General features: G+C 35.2%; 1 protein-coding gene across 3 annotated transcripts in view; it reads right to left on the bottom strand.

Moving 5' to 3' along the window:
• Positions 1-25,155, bottom strand: part of HTR4 (5-hydroxytryptamine receptor 4) — a 222,253-nt gene that overhangs the window by 73,808 nt on the left and 123,290 nt on the right. For all 3 annotated transcript variants that reach the window (XM_072400983.1, XM_072400982.1, XM_072400984.1), the window contains 3 exons: positions 13,220-13,345; positions 7,783-7,983; positions 1,176-1,329 (listed from right to left, as the gene is read on the bottom strand). In XM_072400983.1, coding sequence (XP_072257084.1) covers positions 1,176-1,329; positions 7,783-7,983; positions 13,220-13,345 — 481 coding nt within the window. The remainder of the gene's footprint in view (positions 1-1,175; positions 1,330-7,782; positions 7,984-13,219; positions 13,346-25,155) is intronic.

Below are 25,155 nucleotides of genomic sequence, written 5' to 3'. Positions count from 1 at the left end.
TTAAAGTTTTTATGTTATGTAGTCTTCATCAGCAATAACCTGAAGGTCTAAGAATTGATTAAATCATTTTACATATATGCCTTCAATGCAGATCAATGCACAATCACTCCACAAAAAATGGAAAATGAGGGAAATTACTTAATAACAGTGGATTGCCTAATATGATAAATGACACAACAATTAGTTTAAATAGTCAATTTGTGAAAAAAAATGAAATCCTTGATCCAGATCATGGATTAGAAGCCTGACACAGATTAATAAGTAACTGACCTGTTTAGACAGTTTAATATTATATTAACAGTTAAAATGAAAGCTCTTACACATTCTATTGAAAAATGAAATCATTATATTTAATCCCAGAACATGTATACTCACCTGTAATTAAAGTTTATTTTAGATAACACAGGTTTTTAAAGAAAGGTAAAACATTATTATGTCTAGGTATAAACACGGTGAAATATGCTTAATAATTTGTTACTTTAGAGCAGGGCTGTCCAAACATTTTGCAAAGAGGGCCAGATTTGGTGAGGTAAAAATGTGTGGGGGGCAACCATTCAGCACGTACTCAGGGTTAGTGTGGGTGTGGTGTGCGCGGGTCCCGCACAGCACACACCTACCAGGGTGACCTGATAGATTCCCTGTGCATGGAGTCATGTGTCAGTGCGGGCTCCGTGCAGAGCACGCTCTTGGAGTCAGAGTGGACGTGGTACGTGCAGATCCCCAACAGCACACTACCATTTTAATGACGTAGGGGATTCCCAGTGCACACATGGGGACTCCCGTTCTGACGGTTATGCCCGCCAAGTAGCGGGCCAATAATTGCAAGGCGGTTGATCAACTCTAATAAAATATAAAATAGCATTTTTGTAGGCGTATATTTTATACTGTAGTCAACAGTGCTGGAGGGCTGCATATTATTGATTTTATGACAGAGGCTGCGGGCCGGTGAAAATCTAAACACGGGCCCGCAATTGGCCCCCTGGGCCAGACTTTGGACATGCCTGCCTTAGAGTGTGCGTTTTTAAGATATATAGAGTGTATACAAAGATTTTATTTGTTTTTTTTTTTGTATATTTTATGTTTAAATGTCATTTGTGTACTGTTACTTTTTTCTATTTTACCCATACAAGCCATTATGTGAAAAACAACATTATGACCACATTTTATTAACTCACCAAGTCCAGAATACCTATGCTGTTCCATCCTTGCATAATTGGGAGGAATGATATAAAAGTTGGGATAATCCAACATCCACCAAGCATCAACGCTATCCTCAGTGGGGTCATTTTGTTCCTGTAAACCAGAGGCTGGCAGCAGATAGCATAGTATCTTGAAAAGCAAAAAGAAAAGAAAAACATAAACTTCTGATCTGTATTTCGCTCACATAGAAATGATCATACAAATGATGTACAAATCTGTGTAACAAAAAAACTGTTATCCAAAAATCTCACACAAGTATTTTTGTACTTTTACTGTTTTAACAACTCTAAACCGATGAAACTTTTTAACAGAATAAATGGTCATGCTATCGAGTGGTCCAAATCTGTCCAGAGGCTTTAGAAAAGCAGTACATAATGGCTTTTTAAGTAATACTATTTTTCATAGTAATTATATTTTTTGTCAGTGTTATTTCATTTAAATTTATATATATAATTTTAATCTGAGGTTTTATACATATTTTTTTTTGAGAAAGCACATATGAGTTTTGTAGGAAAACAAATTTATCAATCTCCAGCTGTCACCATATATATTATTTATTTTTTTTCTCTGTGCCCTTGCCGTGCAGAACTATACAGTAATGTATTTAAAAAAGACATTATTAAAAATTACATTTTCTCAAAATGTTCACTGTTTTCTGCATTCATCATCCTTTAACAATATATCAAAGCAGGGCATTTAAAAAACACTGTTCCAAATAAAGCCCTATATGGCCATACAAAAAAAAAAGGGAAAAATTAAACAGGCAAAATTTTCCTGGTCTGAGCATCAGAAGGTAAAGAGACCAAAGATCAGCTTCATTTCATCTTTCAAGTTATATAGTGATATATCTTTGCAAGGGGGTTCTCCACTCTGCAATGTCAACGGACTTTATTCCTAATCAACTTCAGTTTCTTAGAAAAATATAATTGGGTTAGATAATTCTGACTTTGTGTTTCTGATCTGTTTCCTCCCTGAAGCGTATTAAATGAGCATGACTCCTCTCTTCTTTGTAGCTTAAGTAAAGCATTCATATTTTGGAGGCAGCTGGGTCCAAAGACCCTGAGAGGTGGTCAGCTTGTGCTTGAGCATGGGTCAACTCTATGATGTCTATGGCACTCAAGGAGTGTGGAGTGCATCTTGTGCACTTGAAAAACAAACAACATTGTGCTTGGGATATTTTGAAATGTGGCCATTTTTTGTCTTCTGTTGCATTATATTTACATGGTTAAGACAACAGAATGGCTGGACAATATGGAATGTTGAGAAAAAAACAAAGTAAGTCATTCTTTTATTGATGAGACCCCAGGCAGCATAAATGGAAAGGGGTTAAATTGCATAACATCATAAAAATTAGATATATTTTTGTTGAAACTTTTTTTTTTTATTTAGTATGGTTTCACATTTTTTAGAATATCAGTCCTACAAATACACAGAGATGTCTTCATGTGTGCATGTATTTCTTGGTAGTAAAACTAGTGAGCCCCAAAATATTAGCCTGTAACAAGTTATTATTTCTCTATTTTTTTCACAATATCATGGGTAAGTTGGAGTGCTCTTTACCTCTGCATTATTATGACAGGTTCACCCAAACATTTTCTTGGACTCAAAAAATCTAATTCCAATGTCACAAGCAAAATCTCTGCTTATATCTTTTGTCCACAGACACCACAGGGTTAAAAAGCTCTCAAAATGCTATACATGCTTTAACAAATATGGCTTGACCATCACCTCTGGAAATGAACCACTTCTTTGTTTTTGCAAAGCCAATTACATTTCTATATTTTCATAGAAAGTCATACCTCCGGGATGAATTTGACAAGTCTTGAAAGGCTGTGTAATTATAAACACAAATTAGCCAATAAGGGCATTACCACGTACTAACCACCTATTTTGTCCTTGACCAACTTTTTTTTTATTCTCCCTCCATAGGTTAGGAAAATATTCAGTCTACGTTTCCTACATAACAAGGCATCCCATGTCTGTGGCTGTCAGGTTAGAACTTCTGGAATTCCATGTTGTCATCTTCTACCTTAAACATATAACACCAACCCGCTTCCTTTGGAAATGTCTCTGATTCTCAGTAAAAGAGGTGGTGCTGTGCCATTAAACTCAGTGTCTGATGCTACACCAGTATAAGTACTATATGGATATCATTTTCTTTAAGGAATACCATAAAATAAAAATGTCCTGCTTGTTTCCATTTTTTTATATTTTGTATTGATTCTTTAAGAATAATAAAAGGCACTCCCCATTGCACACATCATTGCCACTTTAAATATAAAATTGCTCAATCTCTGAAATATTGCTATTAATATAAAGTAATGGTATACTGACTCATAACTGACAGATATAACATAAAATGACTCCGGATTGCCAAAGCAATCCCCTTCCTCAGTCACTGCAGGAGTGCCAGGTGTCATATGTAAATATGTACTAGGGATCTATGAGGAACACATACTGTATTGTAATGCTGTTTTGTGTAAAGGAAATCTGTCAATTCATTTTGTCATTTATATAATATGTATTTTCTGGTATATAATTAAATTCCTTTCTATATGTTAGCCAGACTACATGTAATCCAATTGTAGGTTCATTTCACAAGGCTAAAACACCAGGATAAAGATCCTCACTTTAAAAAAAAAAAAAAAGATGAAGCCTATTTGCAGCCCAATGAGATTTTAAAATAAAGTTAAGGTCCTTATCCTTGTGCATTGGATTATTGCATTATTAAATGTCTAGGCTCCATAAATTTTTTTTTTCTTTATTGTGATTAACTCACAGTGAGGATTTTATACAATAACTGACACCACACTGCCTAATAATGTTGAGACAAACATCTGTCCTAATTGCATTTATTAGAATAATGTACCTGTTCCAACTTACATACAAATTCAACTTAAGAACAAACCTTAACCTAACTTAAGAATAGCCCCTATCTCTTATTTAGCCTACTACCTAGGGACTACCTGTACTCTAGACAAAAGAATATATACCTGTTATTTATATATATATATATATATATATATATATATATATATATATATATATATAAAACGATCCGATTGTGTCAGCATCTACAACAGAAAAGAAGGACTTCTGCGTAATACTATACCAATAATAAATCATCTATGATTTCAGCCGTGGAACCTAATATACACTTGCTTGACTTGCTTGCTATGTCAGCTAACAGTGTGCACCTTGTTCTATTATCAGTACAAAGTAATATTTTAGAAAATCCTCATGAGCTGAGCACATTTGGTTTCTATGTCCTTGCAGGATGATATGGGGAAATGAGCTGCACATTGGATAAACCACAGCACAAGGTGTTGTCTCCATAATTAACAGAGTGATGGATGAGTTTTCTATCAGTCATCTGGTACTAAAATAATGTCACAAAGCCGGAGAGAAAAGTGACTTTCAAACGTGATGTTTCCTTTTACAGTCAGGGGCCTGTAAGGATTAACAGGAGAAAGTGCTGCTGTAGCTGATGGTAAAATAACATTTTTGCCATAATGCTTGGTAAAAAATATTGATATTTGTACTGCAAGAACAATACAGACTTTGAAAGCCAAATTCCAAGCAGATATAAAAAAGCAACACACATTATTGTAGCTCTGTAATAATTATTATATTCCTAAGTGCACATTTGTAGATGCAAATTTCTCTATACCCCCTTAATTAGCCAGTTTGTCATTTCAGAGTTGCTTTAGTTCCAGGTCTCATACATTTCAGCTTTTACTAGGGTGTGTTGGGGAGGGCGTGATGTGAAGGAAAAAGTCTGTGTTCACAGTTCCCATTCAAAATGTATAATACCTATTATTTTCCTTGTGTGGTTCTTTATTTTGAATTGAAAGGTTCTTTATTTTCAGCACAGAACCAAACTAACCTCTTCCCGCTTTATCACTGGCACCAACATCTTAACCCAGTCCTCTTCCAAGTTCAGGATCTTCAACCACCTTGTGTCGCCTGGCCAGAATGGTGAAAGTCCTGTGCATGAACTCAGAAGTTCATTTATTCCCCGCAGCCAGCTATGCAAAGGAGTCTAAATCGACAAGTTTGTTTTATTGCAGCAGAGACATAGCATGTCCCTTTTGCAATAAAGAGCTGCCTGTCTGCAGTTTGTTTTAATTAGATTTAGTTCCCCTTTAACATTACTGACTTTTTTTTAAGTGTTTCTTTCTGTGTATAAATCAGACATACTATATTCTTTTTTTTTCTAGCCTAGAAAAAAAGACAAGTAAAATTTGACTGTTTTTCCAGAGCAAACCTAGATGTAAGTGCATATTTCTAACATGTAGCCATGTACCTGGTTTGCCCATTAAAAAGTTACTTTCCTTTCTTTTGCCTAGAGAACAGAAAAGGACAGATCAGAGAGTGTTGGCATAAAAGCTTGCAGGGAAAAATATAGAGTGAGGTCAATACTATGAGAGCTTTCTGTATGCCGACAGCTGGATCTAAAGGGCTCCTGCATTGTGTGAGATAAATATCATCTTTGGCATACCCTGCACAATAGAGACGATTTCAATTATAACAATTCATAAGTCATCACTACAAAGCTGGGCTCAGCCGCTCTCTCGCTATGACGATTGTAATGATACTCAGCAATAGTTGTTTTGTGCCAGTTCCATCATGTTCTCCAACAGAATAACATTTAAACCTCTATCCAGTAAAAAGATAGAAATGTAATTAATGGTTTGATCAAATCAGAAAGAAATTAATCATAGCTATGTGCTAGGCTGCTGTGATTGGAAAGTTGTGCAGTAAACATAGGTCATTCCTCTCTCCTATTTTTAGCTTAGGAGTAATGCCACACATTTTATACCTGTTCCCCAGATTAGGTATCCCCGTTGGATAATTTCTCCTTATCTCTTGTTGGTGACATCTCTAAAGTTGTGACAATAGTCAGTAGGACCCCAATGGTTACAGCAGGACCCCAATGGCAGACAGCAACAATTCAGAGGCAGTATATTCATTTATCACTCTGGTTAAAATGAAGAAAGTATTTGTCTGGAGATGCGCTTTAAAGAGAACAGATGCATTTAACTTGTCTTTGTTTGCTGTTCTATTGGGTAATGTTTTTTTTAAATCAGAAAGCTTTTTATTGACATATAATTTGATTAGTAAAAGTTTAAATCTAGGCCATTCAATGAATCTGTTTTACACCGATACCTTTAGCATTACATTTATTTTTTAAAGTAACTAACTGGCGGGCAATGTGAGGTAAAGATGGGGCATGATGCACAATATCCGTGTGTGGTGCACCCCCAGTTATGTTATTTTTGCTATGTGTCTGATTTACTTCTTTTGACAGCATTTGTCACCTATTATTTTCTTGTGACTAACCATGGGGCAATAATTGACAGATCCTTAGTAGCTTATAACAGAATGTAAGCAAAAATGTGTGAGGTATTTTCACTAAAGGATATTAGACTGTTCACTTAGCAAACTAGTATCTTGCAAGAATTTTTTTTTTTGCTAAGCTTATTTAATTAATTATTTATTACTTAAATTCACTTTGTAAAGAATACCCAAATATGAGCAAAGAAAAGTAAAAAAATATCTTTGCTTGTATATGGCTATATGGAGGAGGTCAGCAAAACTTTGCCTAATTTACCATGTGCAAATTCCTTTGCAGGATGATCATTAGTTTGCTATGGGAACAGCTTATATATTGTTAATAAATCAACTCCAATGTGTCAGTAAAATAGGAAGGAGACAGGATTATGTAATGACAAGTACATAACTCAATTGAGTTACATTTTAAACCAATTGCACCTAGCTCAAGATGTAAAATTTCAGCATGTTGTACGGTATGTTGTTTTGGACTAAATTCTATTACATAGGTTGTAGTTTGAACAAACATTTTGTGTATTTCTTATTCTTGCTGTAAATGAATGAATAGCGCTTGGCTAAAATGTAATATTGTATATTTTGAAGTTTAAAATAAAAAGTAAAGTGTGAGAGGAACACAAATATCACCTGGCTACTTTTGGCAGCCCCATCTTTCTCTCCTTTTCCTTCCTCTTTGTTATTGTTGTTTATTGTATCAGATGCTACCTAAAATAGAAACTTATTTTCTTTTTTATGGCCTTTCCTTCTTCCCAACTCTAAATTGCTACTAGCTTTCTTAATGCACAACTGAAGAGGCAATAAAGAGTTGAATTAATGTTTCCTATTTACATCATTAGATCATTATATTCATATTTGTATCTAGAAATATGAATACACAGAATATGTCTTAACTGGTAAATGACAAGATATAAATCATGACATTTAAATCTAAAAATATATCATACCCTTTTCTGCTGTTTTAAAACATATAAGAAAAAGATCCCTGTTTCCATAGTGACTGAACAGATATTTAAAATTAGCCTTGTAAAGCATTTTACAGAGTCTGCAAGGTTAAAAGTCCCCCAAAAAATTCTGATAGATAAAAGAAGACTTTTAGACACCAAATGTACGATATGTGGTGTATTGCAGACAGTTGGCCCTCAGGCCATTCAATGAATCGGTTCTACACCAATACCTTTAGCATTACATTTATTCTTTTCAAAGTTACTTGTTGGAAAAGATGGCACATACCTGTCTAGTGAAATGCAACAGAGGTGGAGGATAGAAGCTGTGGTTAGGAGAACATCAAGTGAGGTTCGTACCAAACAGAACATCTCCCCATAAATCCATTTGTCCTGGATTAACTCAATGGCTCCAAATGGCATCACTAATACGGACACCAGCAAGTCAGCAAATGCAAGTGACACAATAAAGTAATTGGTTTTAATTTTCCTGCAGATGAAAATAAAGAATGTTACACATAGCATTAAATGACTGATGAAGATAAAGAGTTCTAATTAAAGTGTACCTGAGCTCTAGTTCCCATTTCTAAGATATTCCTACTTCCTGCCTCTCGATTTCCTCCCAATTTACAGGAGTAGCTAGCCATTTACCCCCCCTTCCTCCTGTGTCGTTATGTATATTGTAAGAAAGAGCCAGTTCACTCAATACTTCCTGCCTGCTAGTTCTAAAAGGGAAAACATGGATAGAAGTTTGATCCTCAATTTGTTTAAATATTCAACATTCAATATTTCTGGCTGATCTACACAATCTTTTGTTTTAAAATAAGATTTTGTGAGTGTTCCCTTTCTTTTTCCCCTTGTATTGTATTCCCTCCATTGGTTGTATTTGTTTTGGTTTTGTGTATGAAAAATTGACCCAAATAAAAAAAAAGTTAAAAAAAAAATAAAAGGAAAAACACTTATAATCTAATTAATTACCCTGGGGAGAGGGGAACAACTATGTAGCTAAATATACATCAGAGGAGAACAAACACCTTTATTTTTATATGACACCCAAAATTCAGGTACACTTTAATGCAACAGATCAAACGTTTATAGTAAAGCAGCAAAAGCAGCCTCAATGATTTTCAAATGACAGGTTTCCTTTAGACCTAAAAACAGTTATTTACATATAACATACAGATGCTCAGTTTCTGAATTCCTTGTATAGGGGTATATAAAGGTAGCACTATCTGTATTATATTAACTTATAAGCATTTATTTTAAATCATTTTGTGAACACAGGGACAATATGCTCCCAGGTGGGCGAAACTGAAATGTGAACAAACATGCAAATTGTACATATGTAAATTCCCAAGTAAGAATTGTGGAATATGACTTAAAAGGTAAACTTGAGATACCAGGCTAAATATGCATTTAAATGAATATGTGTAAACTGCTTTACTTGAAACATCCCTAGCTAGGTTGACTTCCTATCCTTTTCTGTGCTGCAGTTAAACATTACAGCTTGGCCAGCAGCCTGGCCCAACCAGCTGGTTGGAAAATAAAAAATAGCAATGCAATAAAAAGGTTACCCCTTGTCCGAAAATGAGGTGTGACGTTACCGGATCCTGTTATAAGATCCACATACATATGTAATGAAGAACTGGAGGGAAGTGGTGCGATGGGTGTACAATGGTAGCATTTGCCCCCTGGGCCAGAACAAATAATGTATATTGGGTTTCAGATTTCAGACACCTAACAGAGTTGAACCTGCAGTTAGCGATAGGCGATAAGTACCATATAGCTATTTTTTTTTTTTAGTTCAGTGAATACCATGACTATAAAAGGATTCCAACTTTAGCTTCCTTAGCTTTACCTAAAGTTTTGCAACTGAATGTAAAAGCTGCAAAGCTAGTTGATAACAGAAGAGCACAAAATATTGAAAGGCAAAAGCTGAATAATAGGGATTATATGTGATGATGGTAGGAAATAAAACAGGTATTTTAGGACAACATCCTCTTTTACCATGACCACCAATAATTGCAGCATATATTATCTTTTGCCATTTTTTTTAACCCTTTTGGAAACTGCCCTTATCACCAAAAGACTAGTAGGTTATGTTCTCTTTCACACCAAAAGTTCCCAGTCTTTCCCTGAATCTTCAATATTAGTGAATTCTAAAAACATATATACTAATGGGTAGTCATATTTCATCATATTCATTGGTACCTGTAGAAGTTTTATCAATAATCCAATTAATTTCTACAATCCATGGTCCAGGCTAAGGAACCACTTTGGGTGAAATCTGAAACTTGTTCAACATTACAAAATAAGTCTACCTAAAAGAGACTATCCTGAATCCTTGTATTAATGCTTACTGATTGTCACTTAGTGATCAGTATGGTTGATTTGGGAATGATCTGTGTACAGTTGTCTATTTTATCTCTACAGAGAAGTGAGGGGAGGACAACTTAAAGGCAGCTGCTAACAAAGACCACAATAGTTTTTGATAGCTCTCAGTCGTTTAGCGATCCAGCAAAACAGAACATTAAACAACTTTGTGGAAGACCTGTACTGACACTAGAATTCCACCCACGGTGATCAGGAATGATTGGCTCCAGCCATATATATCTGTATGAAGCTTTAGCTATACCCTGACCTGGTTAGGTGGAAAACCTCACAGACATGTATATTTTATTTAATGTGTAGGCAGTGTGTAGTTTAAATTACATTTTTATTACAACTTTATTAAAACTTTTTCTTTAACAGATGCAGCCTTCAGCTTTTATTATTAATGATTTATAGTCTAGCTTGTTGCATAATACTTCCTGGATATCTATAACAATAAACATTTGAGAATTTACTTTAGTCTCTTAAGAGATCACATATTCATTATGTTCATTCCAAGAATCCTGGCAGGTGACACATTTAGGAATAATCTGCAAGAAAAAGCAGCAAAAGGCTAATTTCTATGATATATTTATCTAAAATTACAGACAGGGTCGAGTCTCCATGTAATGAGAATGTAGGAATATGACAGTGCTGTTCTTGGCTCTAATTAGTGGTTGGTTCTCTGTGGAGGAGAAGGTGCTTTGTGGTTCAGGAAACATAAAGAAAAGATACATTTGCAGCTTTTAAATGCCGTACTGTAAGGACGATTTTAGCCAAGCCTGACTGGTTGTCTGAATCAGACATACACTGTACCAAATGCTCTTTAGTTATTCTGGTCATAAACGTTGATGGCAAGAGATGAAAACTGGTTGCATGCATCTTTAGTTCCAAGTATTTAGCAGTAGCAGTAAAACACAGACAACATTTTTTAAAGATACGCAATGAAATCCCTGCATAACAGACTTATTAAGGGTCTTCCTGCTGAAAGAATTAGAAGATACTGTAGAATGATTGTTAGCTTAGCTGTCCAGTTCAGGGGATGTGTATGGAGTGCTGGAGAAGTTGCTCATGTTGTTCCCCATGTTTTGCCCACAAATTGACAGCTCAGTGGGCAAATTAGTTAGAGATGTCTAAAACCTTTTACATTTCTGTGAAGAATATTGATACTTATTTTCTATTACCAGTGGCTGCAGTAGTTTTGTCTTTTCAATGCTTGTATTCTTTTACTTTCAACTGGTAAGCTCTTCGGGGCAGGGTCCTCCTCTCCTCTTGTGTCACTGTCTGTATCTGTCTGTCATTTGCAACCCCTATTTAATGTACAGCGCTGCGTAATATGTTGGTGCTATACAATCCTGTTTAATAATAATAGTAATAATAATACTGAAGATAACACCCTTTCAGTTTTTAGATAGCTACATTCACTCCACTATATCTAATAATAGCCATGGATGTCACCCGGGCAGGACTTCACTCCAAATTATGGGGTGGGGAAATAGTTGCTTTATAGAGGTAGAATATATACAGTTGAGTTCAAAGAAGTCACAAGGCCTTTTTTTTATTAAGATCACCAAGTATTTCCTATACTTACTGAAAATGTCCTTTAATACACACACACTGTCAGTTTTTGATTGTTTGCACTTGGTAAGTATGCAGGTTTGTCATCTGCAACCCCTATATAATGTACAGTTCTGTATAATATATTATTGATGTTGTGTGCTTATTAAATAAAGGTAAATTAATGTTCTACAAGAGAACACATAGATAGTCGTGGAGGGAAGAGTGGGCAGATGTGGTGAATTTTCAGTGCTGCTGCTCTGGTATTTTAAATTTAGCAGTCTGCAGGCAGAAGGGTTCGACTACTGAACATCTAAAATAAAGTAATTCTGACTGTACTGTCTGAAGGAGCCATATCTTTTACAAAAATGACTATACATAACTACCTATACTGTTTTTATATAAGAAAGTACAGCACGGCAGCATGGTGGCTCAGGTGTTAGCACTCCGGCCTTTGCAGCACTACGTCCTAGGTTTGAAACCCAGCCAGGACACTATATGCATGGAGTTTGCAGGTTCTCCCCGTGTCTGCGTGGGTTTCCTCCGGGTACTCCGGTTTCCTCCCACATCCCAAAAACATGCAGTTAGGTTAATTGGTTTCCCCCTAAATTGACCTTAGCCTACAATAATGACTAAAGCAGGCACATTAGATTGTGAGCTCCTTTGAGGGACAGTTAGTGACATGACTATGGACTTTGTACAGCGCTGCGTAATATGATGGTGCTATATAAATACTGTATAATAATAATGTATGTATGTTTCATCTATGTATAACAAAGATGTATGGCAAAACCATGACCAAAAACTGAATGCCTCCAATTTAAGTATATCATTACAAAAGCACTGTCAAACATTTACAATTGCTTGCGCAGAATATAACATTTTGAAAATGTATCATCGTTGGTAGAATTGAGTGATTTAAAAGTCACTGAACTAAAATCAGGTGGCTAAAAAAGCTGAAACCAAAAATTGATGTTTTGAGTCATTGAAAGCTTTGGTATTTAATGAAACTGTGCAGACGAGGTAACCACTTACTGGTCTGGTATGTAAAATAGCATTTATCTGAAAACCATTTTAGTACGAGCTAGTTGTTGGTCTGTAGAAGTTTAGTGATATACATGTCTGTGTGACATTCTATTGAACCTATGGAAAACCTATCTTTGTTGTATAACATAATGATTCTTCTAATTTTGTAAGTTTAGCCTCATTTATTAGGGCTACTGCCTATGCAAGTGTGACCTGTCAGGATTTTGTAATATCGTATATTTGTGTTTTTTACTTAGTTTGTTGTTTTTATTTACTTAACTTAGGTTTTGGTGTCATCTGGGATTCCCAGTGGTCATTTTACAGCAGAGGAATAGCATGGGTAAAGGGTCATCATGAATGAATTGGAATAAATTACTAGACATTGATGTGGATTACAATGTGATTGACAGTGGCTTTGCTGTTGGCGACACTGAGACATTTCTTTGAAAGTAGACAAGGATTATTATTCCATTGTGGCTGTCATTTTTACTCTTTGGGCAATGAAAAGGGGATGCTAACATATGCACTAATTTCTCTATTAGGGGATAAAATAGCTGTAGAATTAATGTTTTCAACTGACCATAATTAATTGTGTCAACTGAAGAGTGGCCATTGCTGATATTGTTGGGAAAAAAGGAATGCAAAATTTTCCTTGGGTTGATGCCAATGGATTCAATTTGCTAGCAACTTTTTGTTGGATTTAGCCTTTTTATGAAGGAAATACATTTTCTCTAAACTTTCAAATCATTTTTATCATCATTTTAATGACTCACCTCAGTTGCCTATCCCGGCATACTGCAACCATCACTAGAAGGTTTCCCAGAGTGGTCATCAGAATTACTGCTGAGATGAATGTGATGAGAACTATCTTCTCCCCCACACCGAATCCCTCATGTGGTCTGTCAAAGCAACAGAGGATTCGTTATTGGAAAATACTTTATTTTCATGATGGAGATCATATTAAAAATAATATTCTGTTATCATTACCTGGTTTGCAGAGCTGACTAACATATTGTTGCATTGTTAAAGAAAAGCCATTCACTTTAACAAGTATAAATATGCATTTACCATATATTATAAATATATTTTATCTGTAAAAGCTTCCACTGTATAGACGTTCAAAAGACCTGAGAGTACTACTGGTAATGGACGATGACATTATGGTTAAGCTATGACATGCAAGCAGTGATAGGGATAGTCAAATTTTCTAGCAAGTTCAGAAGTTTATTGACAAACTCTATGTAAATTGTCAGTCTACATACACCCAGTGGTTTTATGTCTGCTGCAGATTATTAATCTCATTATGCAGAGATACTTCCTATTCAATGAAACACATTAATGTTGACAATATGTTTTTATGAATTTCAATACATGAAATGTGTATTCTTCTAATTCTGGTCTGCAAGATTTTACTGATTACCCTGATTTTAGAAGCCCATCTTACATAGCCCATATTCTTCTTACAATGATTTTAGAAAGTCTCCACTGTGCCTAGGATCCCCACAATTCATTGGCACTCATTGATTCAGTTGTCAAGTATGCAGCAATATGGAGATACAGTGTGTTCTAATATTTGTAGATATAACCAACAAATCCTGTTACATGTCAAATAATAGCAGAGCCTTTTTAATGTCTGTCACATAGGAAATAGCGTTTTAGAACAATTGCTTCCTCATACTGTACTTTTGATGATCAATGTACCTGAGAATTCCCCTGCCTATTTAAAATACATGCTGTCTATCCTGTTTTCTTTCTATGTGAGTGCCTTTTATCCAGAACAGATTTCTGCTTAGATAACTTTGGTGTGAAATAGCTAACAGGTTTGTTTTTTCCATTAAAGGCAAGAAGCATGGAGGTTAATAGTGTTTAACCAGCATGCAATAGCAGGCTTATTTACTCCCATAAAAAGGATTATGAAAATTGCATAAATAGAAAATGAAAGCTGAGAATATGTTTCCTAGCAATGGACATATTATATGAATGCCAAATGTTAATACATTTATTTGGATTTAATGGCACTAAGTTACCCCTGCAGATTAATTGAAATGCGATGCCACTCATTTAGTCACTGAGTTAAATGAGCAGTTAACACAATTCAAAGGTGCCATATATACATTTAGATTGCTTTTAGTCCTTTCTGCATGTCTTTTAAATAGAAAATATAGGGATTAAATATTTTCTAGTGGGTACATATTTCAAGTTAATAATGCAGTTTTTACTGATGTAGCTAGAGAGGGAATACAATGGTTGCAATGAGTCAGCTGACTCCGTGGTCCTGATTTATAAAAGCTCTCCAAGGCTGGAGAGAATACACTTTCAGAAGTGAAGCTGGGTGATCCAGCAAACCTGGAATGGATCTGGTCCAGGATTCAAAACATTTGCTAGCAATTAGCAAATTATTTTTAAAAATCCATTCCATGTTTTCTGGATCACCCAGCTTCACTTCTGAAAGTGTATTCTCTTCAGCCTTGGAGAACTTTCATAAATCAGCGCCTTTGTAGGAAGAAGCAGTAAAGTAGAAACATCATGAAGAGCTGCAGAATATGCATTAGAGCAAGGGTGCCATCCTACGGCCCACGGGCAACACCCAGCCCACGGGGCTGTTAGATCAGACCCTCTCCTCATTTCCTCTCTACTCGTTGTCTTGCAGGGGATGGAGTGCATGCATTTCCTATGTTTCGCTATGAGATTGTGCTACCAGGGGAGGTAGCTGCTCCCTGCCCACTTTGTACCATGAGATAGTCCCAGCAGCAGCATGAGTGCTGTGTTTATGCAGCTGTCATTACCTCCATGTATAAACCTTCATATGTACATGTAACATATTACCAGATACAGGGTCACAAGCATAAAATCCTAACAACTATCAGGGATAGTTTTGAAATAAGTGGGGCTATTTCAAGACCAGGGTCCCCAAATTGAGTTTCCATGTTGGGGACCCCCTGAGGGTCACTCTCATGGCAATCAACATTAGGGTTTGCCCCTCAAAACGTCAAGGCTGCATTCAGGTTGCGGTGCGGTTACCCCTTCCTCATGCCATGGAACCCTGGCTCGGTACCGCTCACTACCGCTTGCAGTCAAATCTGCAGGTGCTGGGGTGCAAGGGACTGAGCAGCTGGCGAGCTGCCTGTTACACATAACTGGACACTTAAATTCTGTGAACCCCAATTTCTCTGGAACAAAGGGATGTTGGCAAATAGAAATGTGGGAGCCAGTAGGAATTGCCTTTTGTAAATGCCCTTCCCACCATATCATGCTACCTTGTCACACAAATATTTCTCCTTTCTCTGTATGAACCCCAATTTCTCTGTAAGAAAAGAAAAATGTAACTGTAAATGTAAATGTAAATGTAGAGTGCAAGACTCTTGTGGCTAACTCCCCCTAAAATTTCACAATTTCGGCGCCATCAAAAAACTATACCTATCATATCGTACTACCCTGTCCCCCATAGCCAGCCACTTACCTTCTGCGAACCCTAATTTATTTATTTATCAGAACGGGGAAATGTAAGGACCTGAAGATGTAGCAGTACAAACATTTACCCCTTGGCTATCTGTCACATGAATTACATTTCCCTGAAAGTATCCATTGCAGAGATTCTTTATTTGTCATCTCTTTTATTTGGTGCATGTATGTTACGGTAACTATAAACATTTCAATGTAATTTAATTTTGAATGAAAACTACTCTTGTTTTAAACATACTTCTTTAATGTTTGTTTGAATTGTGGCCTGTGAGGTTTATCTCATTGTCAACTGCGGCCCCCAGATGAAAAAAGGTTAGGCACCACTGCATTAGAGCATGAATATGTAATAAGCAAATATGGTTATCCACAATGTAAATAAGTATATAATTATATATCTTTACAAAATATACATAAAAACAAAAAAAAAAAAACACCAGGAGTTGATAGCATTTTTTATATCTCAACTGTATGCAAATTTAAAAACATCATAGAAAATATTTTTTCTTTATTTAGTTTTAGAATTCCTAATCAGGAACTACTGCTAGATACATCTCTTAGGCTTAGTCTACACATAATTTCCCCAGTGTTTAACCTGAGGCTTTATAGCCCGTTTGAAATTTTCATGCATTCAAATGGGCTAATCTACACCATGGCGTTTCCTTAAGCATGCTTTTCAGCATTTAAGATAATGCTCCTTGCAACATTTAAAAAATTAAAATGCAGGGTTAATGCTGGAAAACGCGGGTAAACACGTCCATTGATTTCAATGGGGACATTTTTCTGCGTTTACAAGTGCTTAATACGTAAACGCATTAACAATGCAGGGAAACACAGTAAAAAAGCAGGAAAACAGAGCATAGATGTTTTTCAGCATTTTCCAGCGGTTTAAATAAAAATGCAAATAAACTCAGTAAGAACATTTACATGTGTTTTTAAAAGCGTCCGTGTAGTGTTTTTAAAAGCATCCGACGCAGTCTTGCGATTTGTATCTTTTTAGGATATGAGTACTTTGTTACCGCCACCATTAAATGGAAATCTCTTGCGTTGCTAGAAACATTGTCAGGTGTGTCAGATGCATATAACTCCAATGCATGCAGTGGTCCTACTTGAGCTGCAGAACATGGAGTTGCAGGCATTAAACACACCCAAAAATGCTCTGAAAAGTGAAAATTCCCTTTAACAGCTCTTACTGTAAGTATAGTAAATGCAGACCAGTACAAAATGATTTTGATCAGATGCAATCTTTTTGTGGTGGCTCTAGGTTGCTATCTACTCTACTTGCTATCTTTTTTCATTTGGATGAAATATATTTTCAACATATTAACATATTACCAGTTATTAGCATCGCTGAAGCCTACATGTCACAAAGCGGACTATGTCTGTAATTGCTGGACCACTATACTGTACTAGCTAACAATCATTTTGCCTCATTCTTTCATCTCATTGAAAACCCAAACAGGCAGTTGTCTAATGTAAAACTAGGGCAGTAAAATGCCTGATAGTAGATCACAAAAAACGTGGGCTTAGTGGCTTGGGGCCCATCTGAGAATTTGCTGGTGTCAAGCCAGGTCATAAGCCTGTGTACTCTGGATATTGAAAATGCTGAAAAGCAAGTTAAATGTTTTCAATACACATTACTGTTTGACATTTGTCTTCTTTTTGTGATATTTGGGTCAGTCTTAGAGAACCTGAACTTTCAATACTTAAAAGTATAAAAAAAATGTGTTCTTCATGTGAGCTGGGACTACAGGGCAATCATCCAGCATTTGTTTTCACATTTTATTAATTAATTTATTAGGTAATATTAGATTCATAGAATGCAGAGCCAGCCTATTATTTACGCTTACATTAGTCCATGACCTAATGGAGTTGATATTATATAGCCTAAACACTATCTTACCAACAATTTTGAGAAAAGAAAGCAGAAGCCAATATTAGGCTATATGTTTTGGAACTGTAAAATAAATCTGAAACGTGTAACATGTATGTAGACAGAGGCCTGGAGGGATTTCATATTAGAAGCTGCAAGCCATTATCACTTATTTTTACATCATTGTGCGCTCAAATTTCTTTCATTTAGCCCTATGATTATCATGGTCATTCAAGTTAAATTTAACAGCATACAGCTCAGTGCTAAAAATTCACATACATTAAAGCTATCAACTTCCATCAAATCAACACCCTGACACTATAATACCTCCATTCTGCTGATAATATGAATGTAAACTATTATTACAATCTAGGTTTATTCAGTAAAACAGTGGTCATAATACAAAATACTGAATGTATATAAGGCTGTTGGGAAGTCCTTTTCTTCCTTTTTTTACCTGATTCCTATTCATTACTGCAGTTTGCATATCATCACTAAATAGGCTATTATACTACATAATCATACATTTGTTATATTTTTATATATATATATATATATATATACATATGTTTATATTTTTTCAGATTCACCACTTATGTGTTTCCAGAGGAAGTTTTTACAGATGTGTATAACAGTAGTATGCCTTCCTAAATACATGGTGGGCATCACAATATGCATTTACAGATCCGGACCCTTCTGTTTTCAATGTTCTGATTAGCAAAACTAAGAAAGTGGTATTTCCCATATAATGAATTCCTACTGTTCACTATAGGAAATACAGTATACAGTAACTTAAAATGGAGCTAAACCTCCAAGTTACAGCAGTAAAATATGGTCTGACTTTACAAAATTATTTTGTCCAGACATAACAAGCAAATGCTACTTTCTCAGGTTGTGCATAAAATAAACTTCCTAGAACTAACAAATGAGGATTTTATTGGATAGCATATAAGTGTGACATTTTTTCCTTATGCCTGAGAAATGATCCAAAATGTTCTTCCTATTCTGTTTTTGAAATTGAAGTCAAAGTTTCTGCTAATATATTCATGCTTTTTTGCTAATACTAATAACTCTTTTATGTGTTAAAATAAAATGGCTAGATTTCTTTTTTTCAGATAGCCACTCAGCAAAAATTGCTCTGGGCTGTTCATTGATCAGACTGGACATATTATTAAGATAATTGATATCTCTGGTAATATTATCAGACTATTCATCCTCATAAATGCAGGACTAGAGGCACAAATGGGGTTGTCTTCAGGATCTCCAGCCTGTTTGTCTTTAGGGTGGTACAGACCAGCTGGGGGATTTGCTCTGCTCATATGTTGGTCTTCCCGGTTTTGTACCTTAAAGAATCCTCCTCCTTCTTGATTAGCTGTCATAGTGGTTTAAGACTGATGTTTGTTAGACCAATTATACAGTGTGGTTAAATATTTGACTAGTATATATTAAATTCAACTTAACCATTGCCACATCCCAACTTATAATTAAATATTAAAACAGCAAAAGAGCACAATGGGACTTTTTAGAAATTAAGATCCCAATATTGTATCAATAATTTAAAACAATCATTTAACACATAAAAGTATTGGCATTACACTAAAAAACATTTATGAACCAAAAAAAAAACAAAAATTTTTATTTGTTTGTAGATACCCAAAAATGCAATATTATCTCATTTGTATTTGCAGTTATTGATATTTATTTTATATATAATTTGTAGATCCCAATTTGGTCTGAGGAAATGAGTAGTCTACGACAGCGGTCACCAACCAGTGGTCCATGGAACACTGGTGGTTCCCGAGAAAATTTTGGTAGTCCACAAAAAAATGTAGACACTATTTGCAATTTTTATGTTTTATTAATAATAAAACAAAAATAATATTCCAATAAATTCCTATATTCTAATTCTAATATTATATATTATATTCTAATATTCTAAATGACAATTTTCGCCTTTATGTTGCACTAAATTTACAAACTGTACTAGAGACGGAAAAACAAGGAAGGCGCAGTGTGATGTCAGTGTAGTCTTAGGTTGTATGAGGCAACGGCTGCCGACCCATACACTTCAGTATTGTTTCCGCCATTACATAACAGTCACCCCGCTCCACAAATACCGATTCTCATCCAATTGTTTTATTTTATTTGTTTATTTCTCAGATGCTCTTTTAGGTAAGTATGACCTTAACTGTCTATTTTCTTTAACTGTTATATTTAATGGCATCAAATCGTTAGACTTTATAACTACCATTTCCTGATTTTCTTTCATCATTTCCTGTTTGGTCTTTGGTTCAAATTAAATAAACCCATAATGTGTGAGAAAAAGCAAACCAATATTTAGCATTTCTTTAGTAATACCAAAGATAATGCAACTAATGATATTAGTTACAATAGTAATACTTCACTTAACTGTGAGCTGATCAATGCAGAGCCTCCACAATCCTTGTCAGGTACCATTAGGAAGATCATTATTTTACAAATGTATTTATCGTTTTAAAAAAAATCGTAATAATGATCCTGAGGATTAAAAATTATGAAGTTGGCGACCACTGGTCCACGAAACGTGTAGAACAAATAATAGTTAAGACTGTTTGTACATTGTTCTTAAATGTTTTTAATGTAATGTCAATACTTATATGCATAAATAAATGATTGTTTTACAATATTAGGATATTAATGCCTTAAAAGGCCCATTGTGCCCTTTTGCTGTTTTTGTACCCTATATGTGTGGTTAGTTGACTATTTAAGTTGTTTAAAAGTTAAAATAGTTTCCCCTTATAAAAACATGACTGATAACTTAATGTCAATCGTAATGTCAAGAGCAGACTGCAGGGTTATCATTCTAACCAGAGGTGGATATTCTTTATGTTCTGCGTCAAATTGTAAGAAAGCTCTTCCATACTTAAAACAGAAACATGCTGGTTTATGAAAGAGCCTAATGCAGCTTGAGCTCAGCAGCTACAGCAACAGCTGGGATGTTAATAGTGCCTAATATTACATTCATAGATTAAGACTATTTATTAACATAATCAGCATTATAACAGATGTATTGAATTCTATATGAAGCCATGATGACAAAAAAAGGAACATTTTTCCTATGCAGGAACAGAGAAGGCATATGTTGATTTTATTGTGTAACTGACAAATGAGGAAGCCGAATTTCAATAAATGTTGATCTGCACATGTTGCAGGAAATGAGACAAATTTCTGACACCAACAGATGATTGGATGTGCTGGTGGCACAATTAGCGGTCAGTGTTTTTCTGCCACACCCAGCTATACAACAGAACAAAAATGAATCGTGTGCCTCAATCCAATTCCAATTAAGATTAATACTGTAAATTCAGATGTTCACTTTTCTCCTACCCCTCAAATTTGTCATTATACCACATGCATTCATGTTACAGGCACTTTCCTTTCTAAATATCCCAAATTGCACAGGAATTATTTTAAAGATTGGCTAATGATGCACTTAAGTGTTTCTTTCCATTCTAATACTTTTCATTCCAGCAGAGAAGGAAAAAGGAAAATAAAGAGCAAACCTTGAAATGTTATTTTTCTGGCAAGTATCGCATAATAGGCTACAGCAACTTTAACCTCTTGTATTTGCACAGCAATAAAACTAGGCTACCCTTTCTTATGTGAATATAGAGCACGTCTTACATAGATGAACAGTTTAATAAAGCATAAATTCAGACTTTTCAATAGTCTCTGCTCAGGTAGTGGCAGATATCACTCAATGCCCAGTTTTAGATCAGGTCAAGTGAAATGATGCTGCACTGTAGAAAACAGACCATTAATACAACATGAAATATTTCCTAGGGACATTTTATTATAAGGTGCTCTTGTATGTACCTGTGCCTGTCAGCTCTGGAAATGCTTTCATAAAGCCTGAAATATGTTCCAAGAAGTGAATGGATATAAAGAGAATGAGAAGACAGTGTAATGTTTAAGTTTGTGTCGATAAGCAACTCAGGATAGCAGTCTGGAACTGCTTGTTATATATAAGAATGTGTGAGTGAGGCTTTCTATGTGCGCTGTTAATGCCAATGAAATCAGAGACTGATAGGGAAAAGGCTGGTTGTCATTCACTGCAATTGGCTGAAGTCTTTTTTTTTTAAAGCCAAATCTAGTTCTCAGATTTACATTGTGTACACGGTGCTAATTATCCTACACGGTATGTCATTATTGATAAACAATGTATTTTTATCAAGAAAGCATGGTAGAGACATTTTGAAATGATGGATTAGACACAAGAGATGCCTTGGATGTCATAGGCATGCTTTGGATGTCAAGTGAGCACTTTAGGAAAAAGCTGCAGGACTTTAAATAAGTGACATCCTGCATAATTTTAACTGATTTGCATATATTCAGAGCCTTTTATGCAAATTGAAAGCACTGGCACACACTTTAGAATATGAGTACGGTCCCCAACTGAATAGATTTGCTTTGATACTGGTGCATTAGCAGTTGTGCTGCTCTCCACAGCTCTCCCAAAGGTGTTCAAAAGGGTGTTCCAATAAAAAAAAACAAATTATTTCTAATAATATTCTTTTGATGCCAAAGGAAGAGTGTTCTCATCTTCAACTTGCTCTGGAGCAAAATCCTCTTCATTAAAGTGAGTTTTCTTAATTTAGACTTCAGTCCTTTTGTACAAAAGGCACACCACTGAGCCACTGGGTATAAAAAAAAAGGCCACATTTTTTTCAACTTTACTTTTTGTAAACTTGTATACAAGATTGAGCTCTTTCACTGCAGGCCTCTAAATAAGTAACATCTCCTCTCTGGAAATATGACCTCTAAAAATTGGTAGTTGACACTGTCATACAGATCCTCTTTTTTAGTATTCTGAATTTCTAATCTGTACACTTGCCCTAGGTCATCAACTTGCAGTAACTGGCTGGTAGCATTTACATGATTTATGATGTTTAGCAATGTCTTCATATTTCTTTTAATGGTTCACTTTAGGTCAGGCTCAAACAACTCATACACTTAGATATGAAAATAAATTAAGATAGCAATCTTTTCTGGTGTAGATCTATTGTGTAAAACTTATGGTCATTGGAAAAGAAAAAAGAAGAGGAATAAAGCTGTTTTTTTTGGCAATATGTGGTTATATTATAATAGATTGTCACGGGTATAACAATTATTAAAATATACATAGGGTACGCATGGTCTTTAACTATTGTATAGTCATGGGTGTAATCAAACCAGTTATCTATACAGGTTGAATCCCTGGCTCAAAAATAACTAAAATGTAATTTGACGGTCAAAGCTAACGTCTCTTGGCCCAACGCGTTTCGCCTACCAGCTGGTAGGCAATTATACTTCAATAACAACATCATAACACTGTTATGTACATTGTGGCTGATATAAGGTATATTCATCTAATGTCATATTATGATTTCACAAGGTATCCATAATAATATTGGTATTCACACATTGTATAACTTGTAATGTATTAACAGTAATATTTAGGAGTGATTATTTGAACTTTCTCTAGATATTTATGAGTATGTATATGATAAAGTAAAATAACATAAGGGTGTTACTTACTATGAGTTGTTTTGATCAGGGTGTATACTAGGGAAAGAGCACAGGTAAATAAAGGTAAAAATTCAAAACACCATCCTAAAAAATGGAAGGGTGAGGAGATTGGTTATATATTCAAGGAAATTATATCAAATGTTAGTGTGGTGGATAAAAATGTTGAGCTGTTAAGTCTAATTCCTCTTTTTGTATGTTGTAAATTGTGGCATAGGGTGTATTCAAAGGTTCCAAATATGTTAAGAGAATTAACTATTATGTAAGAATCAATATACATAAAGATAGGTATATATATATTTATGTTGATTTGTTCTGTGTTCCATAGAATGAGTTATAAATCAGTAAAAGAATCAATCCGATGGATGGGTATATACATGCTCAATATGTATGTGAATAAAAAGTAATCCAAATTGCGGCTTACTTTGTTGGCATTAGTGGCACGTCAGAGAATGGAGAGTTTTGCAGCCTGTAGGTGCTGGTGTTTCAAAGGCAAAGGGCTGGGACGTGAATATGCCTCCCTTAGAAAGCCAATGTTTGGCGTCTATGGGATGGGATGGTGCATGCGCACAGTACGGTGTAGTACCTAATTGGTTATAAGTGTTCACAGAGATGTATAGATCTAGAAATGGAAGATGGGATTGGCTGTACTCCATCATACCTTTTAAGTTGTAGTCATTCTGTTGAATATGATTGAAGAAGACTTTGAGAGATTCTATTGAGCCAGTCCAAAGTAATAGGACATCATCAATGTATCATTTACAGATAACTACTTAACATTTTTTTCTTCTCATTCACTTGGTACCCTTACCAATACTGACTTCCATACTTTCTGTTAGTCTATATTAAAAGTTAGTAAATATTATGAGTTTGTTAGCCTACATTATGAGCCCAACATATTTATAACAACATGGGACTCCCTATTGGGTCCCGATATAATGTTCTATTTCTACTAATATTGAACCTTGCTTTGGAATTTACTAGTTGTTTTTGGAAGCTATTCATTATTTATTAATATCTGAGGAATGACCTTAAATGTATATGTTACATACATATTTATGAATATCTATAAATTGTGTACCATCTTTTAGTTTTTAACAGTCTAATATATTAACATGGATACCAGAACACCATGTCATGTAATGGTGCCATATGTCATCACTCCGGTGTGTTGACATATCAGTGTGTATCAGTGTTTTCGTTCTACTGTTTTTTGTAGCCAATGTAATCTATTTATTATTATCTGAAATATCTTTCCAGAATCTGCAAATTGTTATGCATATGTAAACATCTGTATATACTGGCATTATTGTTATATGTTGTATATTATAACATGTCTTTACTTACACCCATGATTACTGTTCCATATTTAATGTCTATAATGGTATCAGTAATTTCATTTGGCACATAGCTTACTTTTCCTATAGTTGAACATTCAAGATATGCGAGTCCGTATGCATCATCTATAACTCCCATAGACAACATACATACTTTAATATTCCATTATACACATTAACATTCACAACACATATCATAGAGCATCAATTCGTTTATCACACCTAATCTCCATACACACACCCCCCCAGTATATCTCACTGTAAACATTGCCACTCCCAGGGCAGATCCCTACATTCATACTTTGCGACTTCCCTTTCCCTCCCTAGTGCACAAGAGATCTAGTGGGGTGCAAAGCGCCCTACCAACTGGTGGGGTGCCCATTGCCCGTATAGCAGATGGGGGCACATTCCCCTGCCTGCCAATAATCTATTTGCCCACAGTTTGATCCCTAGTAATTTACTATGGAAGCTCCCTGAAGAAGCCAGTAGGCAAAAT

Source organism: Pyxicephalus adspersus, chromosome 2 (assembly GCF_032062135.1).
Source record: "Pyxicephalus adspersus chromosome 2, UCB_Pads_2.0, whole genome shotgun sequence".
NCBI lineage: Eukaryota > Metazoa > Chordata > Amphibia > Anura > Pyxicephalidae > Pyxicephalus > Pyxicephalus adspersus.
Note: the sequence above shows the minus strand (reverse complement) of the source record. Positions and strands in the feature narration are given on the sequence as shown.